At 42.8% G+C, this 11,646-nt stretch overlaps 1 protein-coding gene across 13 annotated transcripts in view; it reads right to left on the bottom strand.

Annotated features, from left to right (window-relative positions):
- Positions 1-218: 218 nt before the first annotated feature.
- Positions 219-11,646, bottom strand: part of BRD4 (bromodomain containing 4) — an 81,370-nt gene continuing 69,942 nt past the window's right edge. For 12 of the 13 annotated variants that reach the window (XM_035104762.3, XM_035104766.3, XM_088663098.1 and 9 more), the window contains 7 exons: positions 10,698-11,231; positions 8,260-8,372; positions 7,919-8,075; positions 7,631-7,758; positions 7,238-7,449; positions 6,638-6,908; positions 219-5,070 (listed from right to left, as the gene is read on the bottom strand). In XM_035104762.3, coding sequence (XP_034960653.1) covers positions 5,002-5,070; positions 6,638-6,908; positions 7,238-7,449; positions 7,631-7,758; positions 7,919-8,075; positions 8,260-8,372; positions 10,698-11,231 — 1,484 coding nt within the window. In that variant the 3' untranslated portion in view covers positions 219-5,001. Of the gene's footprint in view, positions 5,071-6,637; positions 6,909-7,237; positions 7,450-7,630; positions 7,759-7,918; positions 8,080-8,259; positions 8,373-10,697; positions 11,232-11,646 lie in introns of all 13 variants that reach the window. The other variant, XR_015948416.1, reaches the window with a different exon arrangement.

Below are 11,646 nucleotides of genomic sequence, written 5' to 3'. Positions count from 1 at the left end.
TGGCAGCTTTGGATTTTGACTGTGGTCTCCTATTTTAATGAGTTGCAGTCCTGAAGTTTCAACATTTGGTATGGGGCAGACTTGCTTGTACAACATGCAACTGAAATTTGAACTGTGAGGGAAACCGGTTGATGAGCTGGGACCCAACATTCAGTGTAGTCTTTGCCAAGTCTTCCTGTACAAGAGCAAAAGATCAAAGAAAAAGTGTACTTCATAACTTCAGTACAAATGTTTATTTTTTGCAATGAGAACTGCACAAAAAACCTTTAGTATATAAGTGAAAATTCTATGAATTCCCTTCTACAAATGTCTAAAGTGTTTAATACAAGTTTCAAATTCACTGACATAATTATTTGCCAAGCGTTCCGTGCATTAAGTACAGTGGGATTGTACATTTCTCTTATTCATTTGTACAAGACTGAAGAAGGGGAAAAAATAAACAAGATTACATCATTTAGGCTAGACTCCTACATCTAATGTCTGTAATTGTTAAAATCATACATGGGGTTGGGGGAAGAAAGGGAAATTAAATATGTCTCAGTCTGAATGACAAACAAATTATAAACACAAACATTTTGTAAAAACAGAAAAATAAAACACAAGAATAGCAAAAAAATACCTTTGGCAGAAAAAAAAATCATGTCCCAACTAACGATATCACCCTATGTTCATCATTCAGAAATGTGTAAAAATAAAATACCAAGTACAGCTTTAAAAAAATTAAAGTAGATAGGTGCAAGCCTGTAAACATTTCAAGAAGTTTGCAAAAGATAGAAAGGAGGGGAGGAGAGTGAGGAAGAAGAACGAGACAGCTGAGTAAGCCACCAATCTAAAAAACTCTATCACTACTTGGAACTCTCAACTACCGACAAGGTTTGGCAAATGTCAAATGCAAAAAGAGGGGTTAACATTAAAAAAGGACTAACCTCACTACTGACTAGATACAAGGGGTGTTGTTCTTTGCATACATATAAATTATATATTTTTAAAATTTTACAGCCGAGGGTGCTCTCTTGGTAGAAGTTCCAGCATCTCCATTTTGTTATGCCTTTATTTTTGTCAGTATGGTGCGGTTTTATTATGTACAATTGTGATGAGCTCATGTGTGACCAACTCTTACAGTGGATGTGAGCTCATCTGTGATCAACTCTTACAGCGGATGTGCACTAAAAGTACCCCAAAAACCCTGAGCTTAAAATTAAAGGAGGGAGATGATCATCCAAAGTGCTTCGTAAAAAGGGCAAGTGGGGGTGGGGGAGACATGGGGGCAAGGAATACTGTGAGAAAGGACTGGCAATGGAAATGAAAAGATCAGAACAACGTTCCGAAGGGAAGCCAAAGTTCCTACTTCCCCATCAAAGATCTGCACAAAAAGAGCCAAGAAGAGAAGATTAAGGCCAGTTAATGAACTTGTAGTAAATAGGATGCGCAAGTGGCACAGGGAAGAGGAGGGGATGCAAGGGGCTCTTTCTACTTACTTCTGAGCCGTAGCCACAGTAATATGAGCCCCCTTTCCCTGACAATTTCTGGGATACAATTTAAAACCAAGGGCTAATCCATCAATTAAACCTTCACAAAAAAATCTGCGTGTGAGAGAGATTAAACATCTCGCAATAATGCTCACACGTCAGCAGTTAAAGGGTGGAAGCTAGTTTTGTGTACAATCCAGCGTACTGTGACTACCTTTATGTTGGTCCAAAAAATGAACAGCTACACGTTCCCAAGCATACAGTGACCCCCCCCCCCCCGGCCAGTGCACAGTCCTCAGAAACCCAGCATCTTTCAGACTACACAGTTGCATTTTAAAGCTAAGGGCAATCATTGGCCAGAAGTCTAGCCCATTCCTAATACAGATCTGCTGGGCTTGGAGATGGAAGTGCAAACACCCCCTTGGCCTTCTCAAGACTGGCAACTACCAGGAAGAAGAACACAGACAACTTTTTGCTTGCTTTAAGCAACTCGTGGTGGCAGAAAACTTGACCAACACCTACTTGCACATCCTTTCAGCAAGGTAATACTCAAATAGCCTTCACAGAGGCTACCTTGGGAGCATCTCTTATTTAGACACCCCTTCACTCCCTCAAAGTACCCAACTGTCTGGTACTCTACACAGAAAAGCATGGAGATCTTCTAATGATGTAGAGTTAAAAAGGCACCTTTAGGTAAAAATTCAGTGTGAAGACCAACAGCTCATAAGAATACCAAAGAATCACTGGCCCCTAAATTCAGTCTGTTCCCTTCAGTACATGGCTACTGCTCCATGCACCTCTGACAACTAAGGGCATAGAGATTTAATTGCTCATTGAAAGGCCAAGTCCAAAGTTAGGCTGGGAATGGGTGACACACGGTCTGCCATGCCATCTGACAGTGGCAGCCTATAGCCTGGTCTTGGAGCTGTGCAGCAGGCCACAATACACACCTGTTGCAAAAAGACCTGAGATTGATGCTGAAAAGGACCGAAAGATGCAAGGGCAATACTAATCAGAGGCAGTTGAGAGCTACCTTAGGTACCCCCTTTCCCACTCCTCCCAATACACTATGGAAAATCACATGAGGAGTAAGGGTAGTACAGTCTTTTCCAGGTCTGGAGACATGGAGGTAGCCCCGCATAAGTAGCTACCTATACTTATGTCATTTTGGACACCACCCTCTTCACAACATACATATTATATAATACAAGGCTGAGTTTTATCTCCCATTTGGCCATTTATAATCTAGTTGGGCAATGCATCTCATATGAGTGAAGAGATGATGGCAAATTATGCGAACTGTCTTTCAAAACTTCTGTCATATGGGAAAATAGGGATGTCTTTGGCTGAACGTGCAGAAGTGAGGTTGGTTTGAGGTGTTCACACAAAGTGATAGCATCCTCTACAGCAGCTAGCCAGGGAGGGCCCGAGCTGCCAGGAATAAGCATACTGAATAACAGTGTTCGATAGGCCAATCCCACTGACTCAGACTCAGGACAGTTTCTGTCAGAACAGTCACATTTTGTCAAGAGAGGTATCAACACAAGCTCTACACTGTCAAATTCTGGGGCCAGGAGTACCTACGAGAACACTTGTTTGGAGGAAGAGTACAGAAAGCTGAACTATCTATTCCTTCCTCTCCTTTCACTGGATCCTCAAGGTGTCAGCTGCAGCCAGTCCAAATGCACCAAACCTAAGCACTTTTCAGGCAGTCAAATTTAAAACAAAGTATTTCACTGACAACATGCGACTTGTCCAAGGCTTGGAGGACCATTGTCCATAAGCAGACAAACCTTGCCTCTTTCTCATTGCAACTGAAGTGGACCAATTTTCGTTGCTGAGAGCTACATCTTACATTTGCTAATATTTGTCCACTGCAGGAATAGGAAGTAACTGAGAGCAATCCCTGCATGGTCTTCTCCAACTTTTGGTTTAGTTCTACAGCATGAAACCAGCCATGGGGTAAGATGCCTTCTGGGAAAGTCTCTTCTGAGAAGGCACCAACTGCTTGATACTTTGTCTTCCTACAGTTTGTATGGAATTCTGTTGCTTTAGGATTGCTCCCAGGGAAAGCTTTTCCCAGGTTTGTGACAAGACAGAAACCCTGCTAATTGTGGCTGGAGAATTCCCTTCTTTGCTGGAGCAAGACAAGTGAGGGGGCAAGCTGTCCTTTTGCAGCTTCACCCCATTAAGTAATTTCACCACAAGCAGGATTTAAAAGAAATGTCAGTACGACACAAACTTTAAAAAAAAAAGAGATGAGTTTATTCCATGATCAGTACAGACCAAATGCATATTCACCGTATTAAAGTAAAACCAATTAATTACTCCAGAGATTGGCCAATACTGACACACCAGTATTGTACTGTATAGTGGGTATTTATGGCACATAAACTTGGAACAATTCAAAGAGTAAAATGGAAAAAAACCACTAAAGGTGCTGGGAAAACGATCACTGCTAGTGTGTGAGAGAACTCAACTGAAGGCAAGAGGAGCAGGCCTTCCTGCTGATCCAAGTCCACTCCCACTCCCTCCTTGGAGCTGCTCCTTTGCTGTATAAAAAACTAATTTAACAGACTCCATGACATTTAAAACCCAAAATGTATCTTTCTGGTATTACAGTTAAAAATATAGATGAAAAGTCTGGAACTGAGCAAAATATAAGCAGTGTCTTTACAGAGTTTGGTGGGCTCACCAATAAAACTCAAACAAATATATGCCAACTATATTCACTATACAATACAGCCACAGTCAAACACTATTGACAGGGTGGGAGATACCCCTGGTGCTAATGTTTTCCCCACTCCATTCCATAATGAAGAGACAAGAATACCCACTCAAGAGCTGAGCAGTGCCAATTTGTCTGGAGGAAAATAAACAGATTGAAAGAAACTGACTTTGGTTGGTAGTCTAGCTCAGATTCCTGGACCTCCACACAATGCTAAAAACAGAAACCTCACTCAAATCGCCAGGTACACTTGACACCTCCGCTAAATTATTCCCTTTTTCACAAGCGAACACTTACAGAGAATGGCTCCCAGCTACAGGCTTGTGGGAAGTTTAGTTAAAGGCAAAGCCAGTGATGACAGGACTCAGAACAGCTTGTATGTCTTCTTGTACACAGCCTCTCAATGCAGAGTGTCTTGTGCTGCAAGCACACAGCATTGTAGAGTCAAAGACATTCTGTAACTCAGAACTCTTAAGAATAGAAAAGGGGTGAACAGCATTAAGTCCTGGATATACTGCAAGTAAGTTTGGCATAGAGAATATCAAGTGATCAGGGGCACCCTTCCCAGTCCACTGACTCAAACCTAGTACAGAGTTGGCTTGTCTTGGTCTTTCTTTCTTCAGTGAGGCGGGGTGGGGAAGAAAGTCACATTGTAAGGCAGACTCTGCTGATCCTTCTGAGGCCGCATCTGTCACACATGCAGAAAGGCTGCAGGAATGCTCTCCTCCCAGCCGCCAACAACACTATGGAGAGTCAAAGATTTGCCAGGAAATTAAGGAGTCAGGCAAAGAAAACCAGGCGCTATTAGAAAAGATTCTCTTCAAATATTGCCAACAAATCACTCTGGAAATTCATGTCGATAGTAGCTGCCATCTGGAAAAGAGGAGAGAAGGCAACAGTCATCCAGGTTTGCAGGAAAGGTTATATTCAGATAGCCATCCAGTAGAAAAGGGGGCTTTCTGCTGCAGAACCCACCAGGCAGTGGCAATCACTGGCCTGCTTGGCCTGGCGCACTGTCTCTTCCATAAAGGGGCAGGCTGAGTTCTCGACTCCAGAAAGCCTAGTGATTAGCACAGTATGTTTGGCCAGCTCTAATGAAATCATACCAGACAACATTAAAAGGGCTCAGGCAGATGACAGCATTCTTTTCTCTATTTTCATCTATTACACCACTGCCTTACAAAAGAAACAGGATAGAGTGACAGTGTCAGGGAACATGATGCTGAGAAATGTGTGTGTGAGAGAGAGGGGGGGGGGGGAGAGAGAAAATGAAGGATGTGAGAGTGGGACAAGAAGGAAGTATAATTTAACTTCAAAGTAGACACCTATGGCTTGGCCCTAAGAAGAGCAAGTTGTGTGTATGAAAGGTTAGGGGGAATAAAGGTCCCCCTTGTGCTGAACACAAATCTGATTAAACCTCAGTGGCCTGGTTCACACATAACACCAAGCCATAGTTTGGTTAGTCTATCTATAGTTTGAATATACAAACCCAAACCACAAGGTGGTATTCAACTAGGTTTTACTCTGAGTAGACTCACTAAAATTAATTAACATGGCTAAATTAGGCCTATTAATTTCAATGGGTCTACTTGAGAAAAACGTAATGCCACCCACAATGTGAAACTATAAGTTGTTATTGGCTTATGAACATGTCTTGTTTTAACTACAGATAGGGGTTATGTCCAAACCCAACAACTCTGCTTAGCTCTGGTTCATTAGGCCACTGCACTCCAGATGCTCATCAAGCTACAAAGGCACAAGGCAAGAGTGGCATTTAGAAAATAAACCAAGCTTTCAAGAAACAATACATGTTTGTTTGTCTGTGAGATAACTCAGCATTTGTTGAAGCCATTAATACAAACCATGACTAAGCATTATGTGCACATGAAGCAATGACCATGTGTGGACAGTATCTGTACACGTGTAGAATGCAGACTATGGGAACTTCCATGAAAAGGGTATATTAAAAAGAAAGTCAGTAAGAAACAGAGAAAACAAAAAGGTAGAAATTTAGAGAGAGGGAAATCTGAGAGCTTTGTCAATGAATATGGAAATTAACTATTTCTAGGACCCCCCCCCCCGGGCTATGCATTCGGTTTCACAATGTTTTCTTTACCTAAAGGAAATAATATTCAACTTTCTTCAATCTTTTTTAAGGATCCAAACATTTTCTGTTTCATAATTTAATTACCGATTTAAGTCACAACCCTAAACATGTTTACTTTACTCAGAAGTTCCACAACTCAGTGGGACTTAACACATAGATACATGTACACGGGATTGTAGGCTTAATGCAAGAATCCTGTGAAAAAGACTGAGGATCTCTGGCATGCAGTGAGCAAATTAAAAATTATATCAGCAGAGTGAGCCTCTGTTGTTTAGCCTGTTGTCGAAATAGCTCCTCATTCAAACCCCAATAATCCCTTTCTCCCTCACTTACTGCCTCCCTGCGTCTTCGTTCCTGCTCTCGTTTTCTGAGCATCTCTCTCTGTTGGTCCAGCATGGACTGAGAAGTCTGCGGCTGAGAGCTCTGTGCTTGGGGAGCAGAGGCTGCTGCTGACACCTGCTGCTGCTGCTGCTGTTGCTGCTGCTGCTGCTGCTGTGGTGGTGGTGGTGGTGGTTGATGATGCTGTGGTGGCTGTTCCTGGCGCCGTCGGACTTCTTCATGAACTCGACGAGCTTGCTCCAGAGTATCCTCCTCTTCACGACTCCTGCCCAAGACCAAAAGTACCATTAAAACCATAGGCTACTCTTTGCATCTTTTACTTAGCATCTGGGAAAGCATCCAGGAATAACATGCTGATTTGAAGGCACTGTGGGCAGCTTGTTAACCATGAAAATACAAAACAATGGGGGTATAGGATTTCTGCTATAGCTTGACTTCAACCTACCTAACAGCAGGTTGGCATAGCAAAAACAAGTCCTAGCACACCTATGCCAAATTACAGCACTTGTGATCATAAAATTATATGAACACAATGAAGCATGTGCTTGCTCCTTACTTGCAGGTGAATGGGTTAAAAGTACAGGTTCCTCTCACCTCATTCTCTCTTGCTCCCGTCTCTGCCGCTCCTTTTCCTTTTCTGCTTGTTCTGCCTGAGCCTTCAAAGCCTTCTCACGCTCCTCCTTTTCCCGGGCTGCCCTCTTGAAGTGCTCAAAGCTGTCGCTGCTGGATTTCACTGTAGAGGATGGTGCAGTGGGGTGCTTCTGCACTAAGCTTGCCCAGGAGCCCATATTCTTTAATTTCAAATCCTGAGGAGGAAAAAGAAGAAGTACATTACAGCTTATAACTATAATTCTCTGTTCCACTAAGGAACAATGCCTAGCGGGAGTGTCAGCAAGTCAACCCAGATCACTAAAATCACGTTTTCCAAGGATAGTTATAATACCCTTGATTCATTTTTAGAGACACTAGCTGATAATGGACTGTTACCTTTTTAGGGGCAACTGGTGTTTTTGGTTCCTGCTTCAGTCTCTCTTTGTCCTGGACTCCAGGTGGTGGATTTTGCTCTGGGGGTCTTATAACAGGCCGCCCACTGTCCACTGGCTTCATCTCTGTTCCTGAAAGAACAATAATCACTGTAAAAACTTGCTCCTGTTGTTTGGCACTATAGAAGGGTTGATCATGGATCAATATAAGAAATTTAGCCTTTCCTCTTTTATGTGGACAAATCTACAATGAAACCTCACACTCGACAAACAGATTTCAATTTTCACTCACGTTGTTGGATATGTGTAGGTGGCTTGATGCTCTCTGGGTGTTTGGGAGGATCCTGCCGCAAGGCTGGGCTGAAAGTCTCATTTCGGATGACTGGGGATTGCATCTTTTCTTCTTTTACCATAGGCTGTGATTGAACCACAGATGCGGCTCTCAGTTCCTGTCACAGTAGGACAAATGCATGTCAATCACAATTTCCTAACATAGCTTCCCCTGTGTAAGCCCACCCCATCTTGCACTACAAGTGTTTGGCAAATACCGGTTTTCTCACCTTGATAATGTTTTCAAGGTTCATGTGCAAACTGAATTCTGGAAAGTCCTTTACATTCACACTATGTCTTTACCTGTTTTTTTGGCTGGACATTTGGTTGCGGTGGAGACTGATGTTGCAGCCCCTGGAACTGTGGCATCTGTGGGGAATGCATCATGAGAGGAGAAGGTGCTTCTCTCAAATGACCTGTAACAATTCAGCACCAGTCCGTCAGCTTCTTATCACAGTTCAGTCAGAGCCATTAACTGAAAGTTCTGAGATAATGGACCTATGATCTGCAGTAGAAGTTCTGACCAGAACATATTACAACTGGGGTTGGGGAACGCCTTTACTAAATTATTAGCTATTTACCAAACATGGGCTCATTAAAAGCATTTTTGCCCTCTAATGTTTCTCAAGCATGTTCAGATTATCATACAGTATGCTCATAAATGAATGGAGAATGGGTGTGTCTTGTTGTATACCCTTGCAGGAATCAGCCCAATGAAGCAATGAGCAAACTAGAGGTTGGGATGAACAGAGATGCTATATGATGGGATGATCTTTCATTATCTGCACCACTATGTGGTCTGGCTATAACCTATGTATGTGGATTCTGAATGTGTTTCACAAAAGCTTCAAAATGCTAGTTTTCACTTTTAAAGTTCCCTATCTCCACTCTCATTTCCTCCCCTCTCAGTTCCATTTCAGTGACTTCTGCATGCTACCTATGCCTTGATCAGTATCTGCCAATCAATTAAGTTACCTCCCTTTATGCTTTTAAAACTGTTCTTCAAGACCAGAGGTTGGCAACCTAAGGCCCATGGGCCGGTTCCGGCCCATGAGCTTCCTAGAACCAGCCCACAGCCGTTCTGTGGATCGACGTGGGGATTCCATGCCCCCCCCCCCGACACCATTTTTTCCTCAACGCAGGGACCAACTTCTGGAAGAGCGCCTGAAATAGCTTGAGCGCACGCACGGGCGTGCATGCCCCGGCCCACCAAGAGGTCTGCCAGGGAGTGGACCGGACCTGCCTCAAAAAACGTTGCTGACCCCTGTTTTATTTTAGCAAAGCCTTTGCAAAGCCACCCAGACTTCACTTAATTAGTCCTCCATCACTATGTGACTCTTTCCCATCCAAACGACAAATGAGTTGATACTTGATTTTACCCTTCTTCCATCTCAGTTTTGTCTACTTATTGTACATTGCAAGCTCCTTAGGAAGAGTTAATATTATAAAGAGCACCTAGCACATCATAAGTGCTAAATGAATGTTAGCTATGACAAACACTTCACTATGCCTCATGACCTATTAAGAAATCCAGCACTATGACTGTGAAAACATTTTTTGGCTCTTTTGTCCTACAGTGAGCACATTATAGCACCTTAACATTTGCTCCTACAGTGCCTGCAGGAACAATTATTTATGTGCTATATTTTTTTCCAAGGTGTCATCATTCAGCACCAGACTCTTTCAGTTAATTACAGATGGGGCACCTTTTACACTATATTAGTCCTTTTGAGGTATCATAACAAGTGTTCGAAACTCCCATTGTTCTAGGATAGGCATATTTTGTGACAGGGAATTTCATTAGTGTGAGCAGTTTGAGCAGTTTCTCAGCTCTGGGAACAGTACTGCGCCTAAGATTTCAGATTAAAACAGCAGAACAGAAGGAAAGGAGGACCTTTTTCTGCCTCCCCAATTCCAGCTACTCTCAGAAGACGAGAAGAGACCCTCTTAAGAATATTGGGGGGGTGGGCAAGGGAAGGACTCTACCATGTGAAAAATGAACATAATATTTTAGCTGAAGTTCATTCATTTTCATCTTTGTATTCTTGTTATAAAAAAGCATGCCTAGACATTCTGTTGTTGCGCCATAACCTAGGTTTAAGGTGCCATTTAGCTCCTAGCTTTCATATATTAGTTTCTAACACTGATCACAACATAGTATGTATGTATGAGATATGAATGCATGGGATTTCTGAATCTAAAAACGGAAAACCTGAGTCAAATACATTTTACCTAATAGCTCAGATAATCTAAGACAATGGATTGCTTCACCTTATACCGGTAGTATTGTCTTTTAAGCAAGGGCAACTGAAGTCTAGGGGAGGTATTAAATGATATTAATATTAAATGAGCAAGGGACATTCTGAAAAGAAGCACTATGCAAATAACTAATTGAACAGAGTACAGATGCGAAGGAAAAACTGTTGGCTACTGAAGAGTCAATGTTTTGTCAAAATGAAACTGTCTTTACTAAATGGATACAATAGTATAACATTGTCAAACAAAAATATATTAGATGTGAATTTGATTTTAAAACCCCCACAATAATTCCAGTTAGAAAACTCCCTTTTCCTTTCTTGTGTTCTCTTCAATTCATGACTTTTAAATAGTGTGATAGCCTCCATTGATTTTTATCATAAATAACATCAGTAAAGCGTGGAAGATTTTGGAAGCAAAGCAATTCGTGCCCCCCCCCCCCAGTATATTTCAAGCGTTCATTATATTCATGTTAGATTACTCACCAGCTGAATAGGGATCTGGTTTGTGATGTCGTGGCGAGGGGTGGTGTTGGATGACTTGCTGGGGTTTTGACGGCTGTGGTGGCGGCGGCTGTTGCTGCTGTGGGAGTAGGTGCTGCTGCGGAGGTGGCTGAGGCTGAGGGATATGGGGAGGGAACTGCATTGGTTGCATATGTACTGGCCTCTGCTGTGGCTGATGCTGCATCTGTTGCACTGGAGCATGAGGGGGAGGTTGCAGGGATGGCGGAGGCTGCGACTGGACCTTCACTGAAGGGAGGAGAGAAGTCTGTGGCTGCACTTTCTGCAGCTGCTGAATGTACAGCTGCATCTGGCTACTACTCAGCAGGTTGTGGTGAGGAGCAGGAGGTTCTTCATCCTCTAAAAGCTCCTGGGGAGGCTGGGGCAGTGGGGGCTGTGGAAGCATGGGTTGCTGGTTAAGAGCTGGTGACACTGCGGGAGGCCGAGCAGGTTTAGGGGGGAGTGCTGCAGCTCGATTACTAGGTCTTGAGGGTTGCTGAGGCAGAGCATTGTGCAAAGCTGCGGAAGAGAAAGCAGGAAAACATTACATCAACCATTGTGACACAGAAAACAATTGTATTATTCTCACAGATTAAGGTCAGGTCTGTGCATGCAACTGAATGGGAATAAGGTTGCTGAGATCTGATACGGTAGAATAGATTGTACTACTACAGGTTTCAGGTGGAAGATCACATTTTTTTACCATTACCACACACAAAAGACCCACACAACTTTTTCTGTGTAAAAGAGATCAACTGAGAAAGGATCCTGCACATTATGGCATAGAAAACCAGCTCTCTAAACTCAAAATCCTGACCCTTCAACTATGGCCCAGTGTTGATACAATGTTCATGTCTTTCTAAACCACAGTTTAGTAAGCTGGGAACAAGAACTGGGACTGAATGACATTCCACTCCCCATGCCTCCTCCCTTT

The sequence above is a fragment of the Zootoca vivipara genome, chromosome 2 (genome assembly GCF_965207765.1).
Source record: "Zootoca vivipara chromosome 2, rZooViv2.hap1.1, whole genome shotgun sequence".
NCBI classification, from domain to species: Eukaryota; Metazoa; Chordata; class Lepidosauria; order Squamata; family Lacertidae; genus Zootoca; species Zootoca vivipara.
The sequence above is the reverse complement of the archived record's forward strand: the minus strand, read 5'-3'. Positions and strand labels throughout refer to the sequence as shown.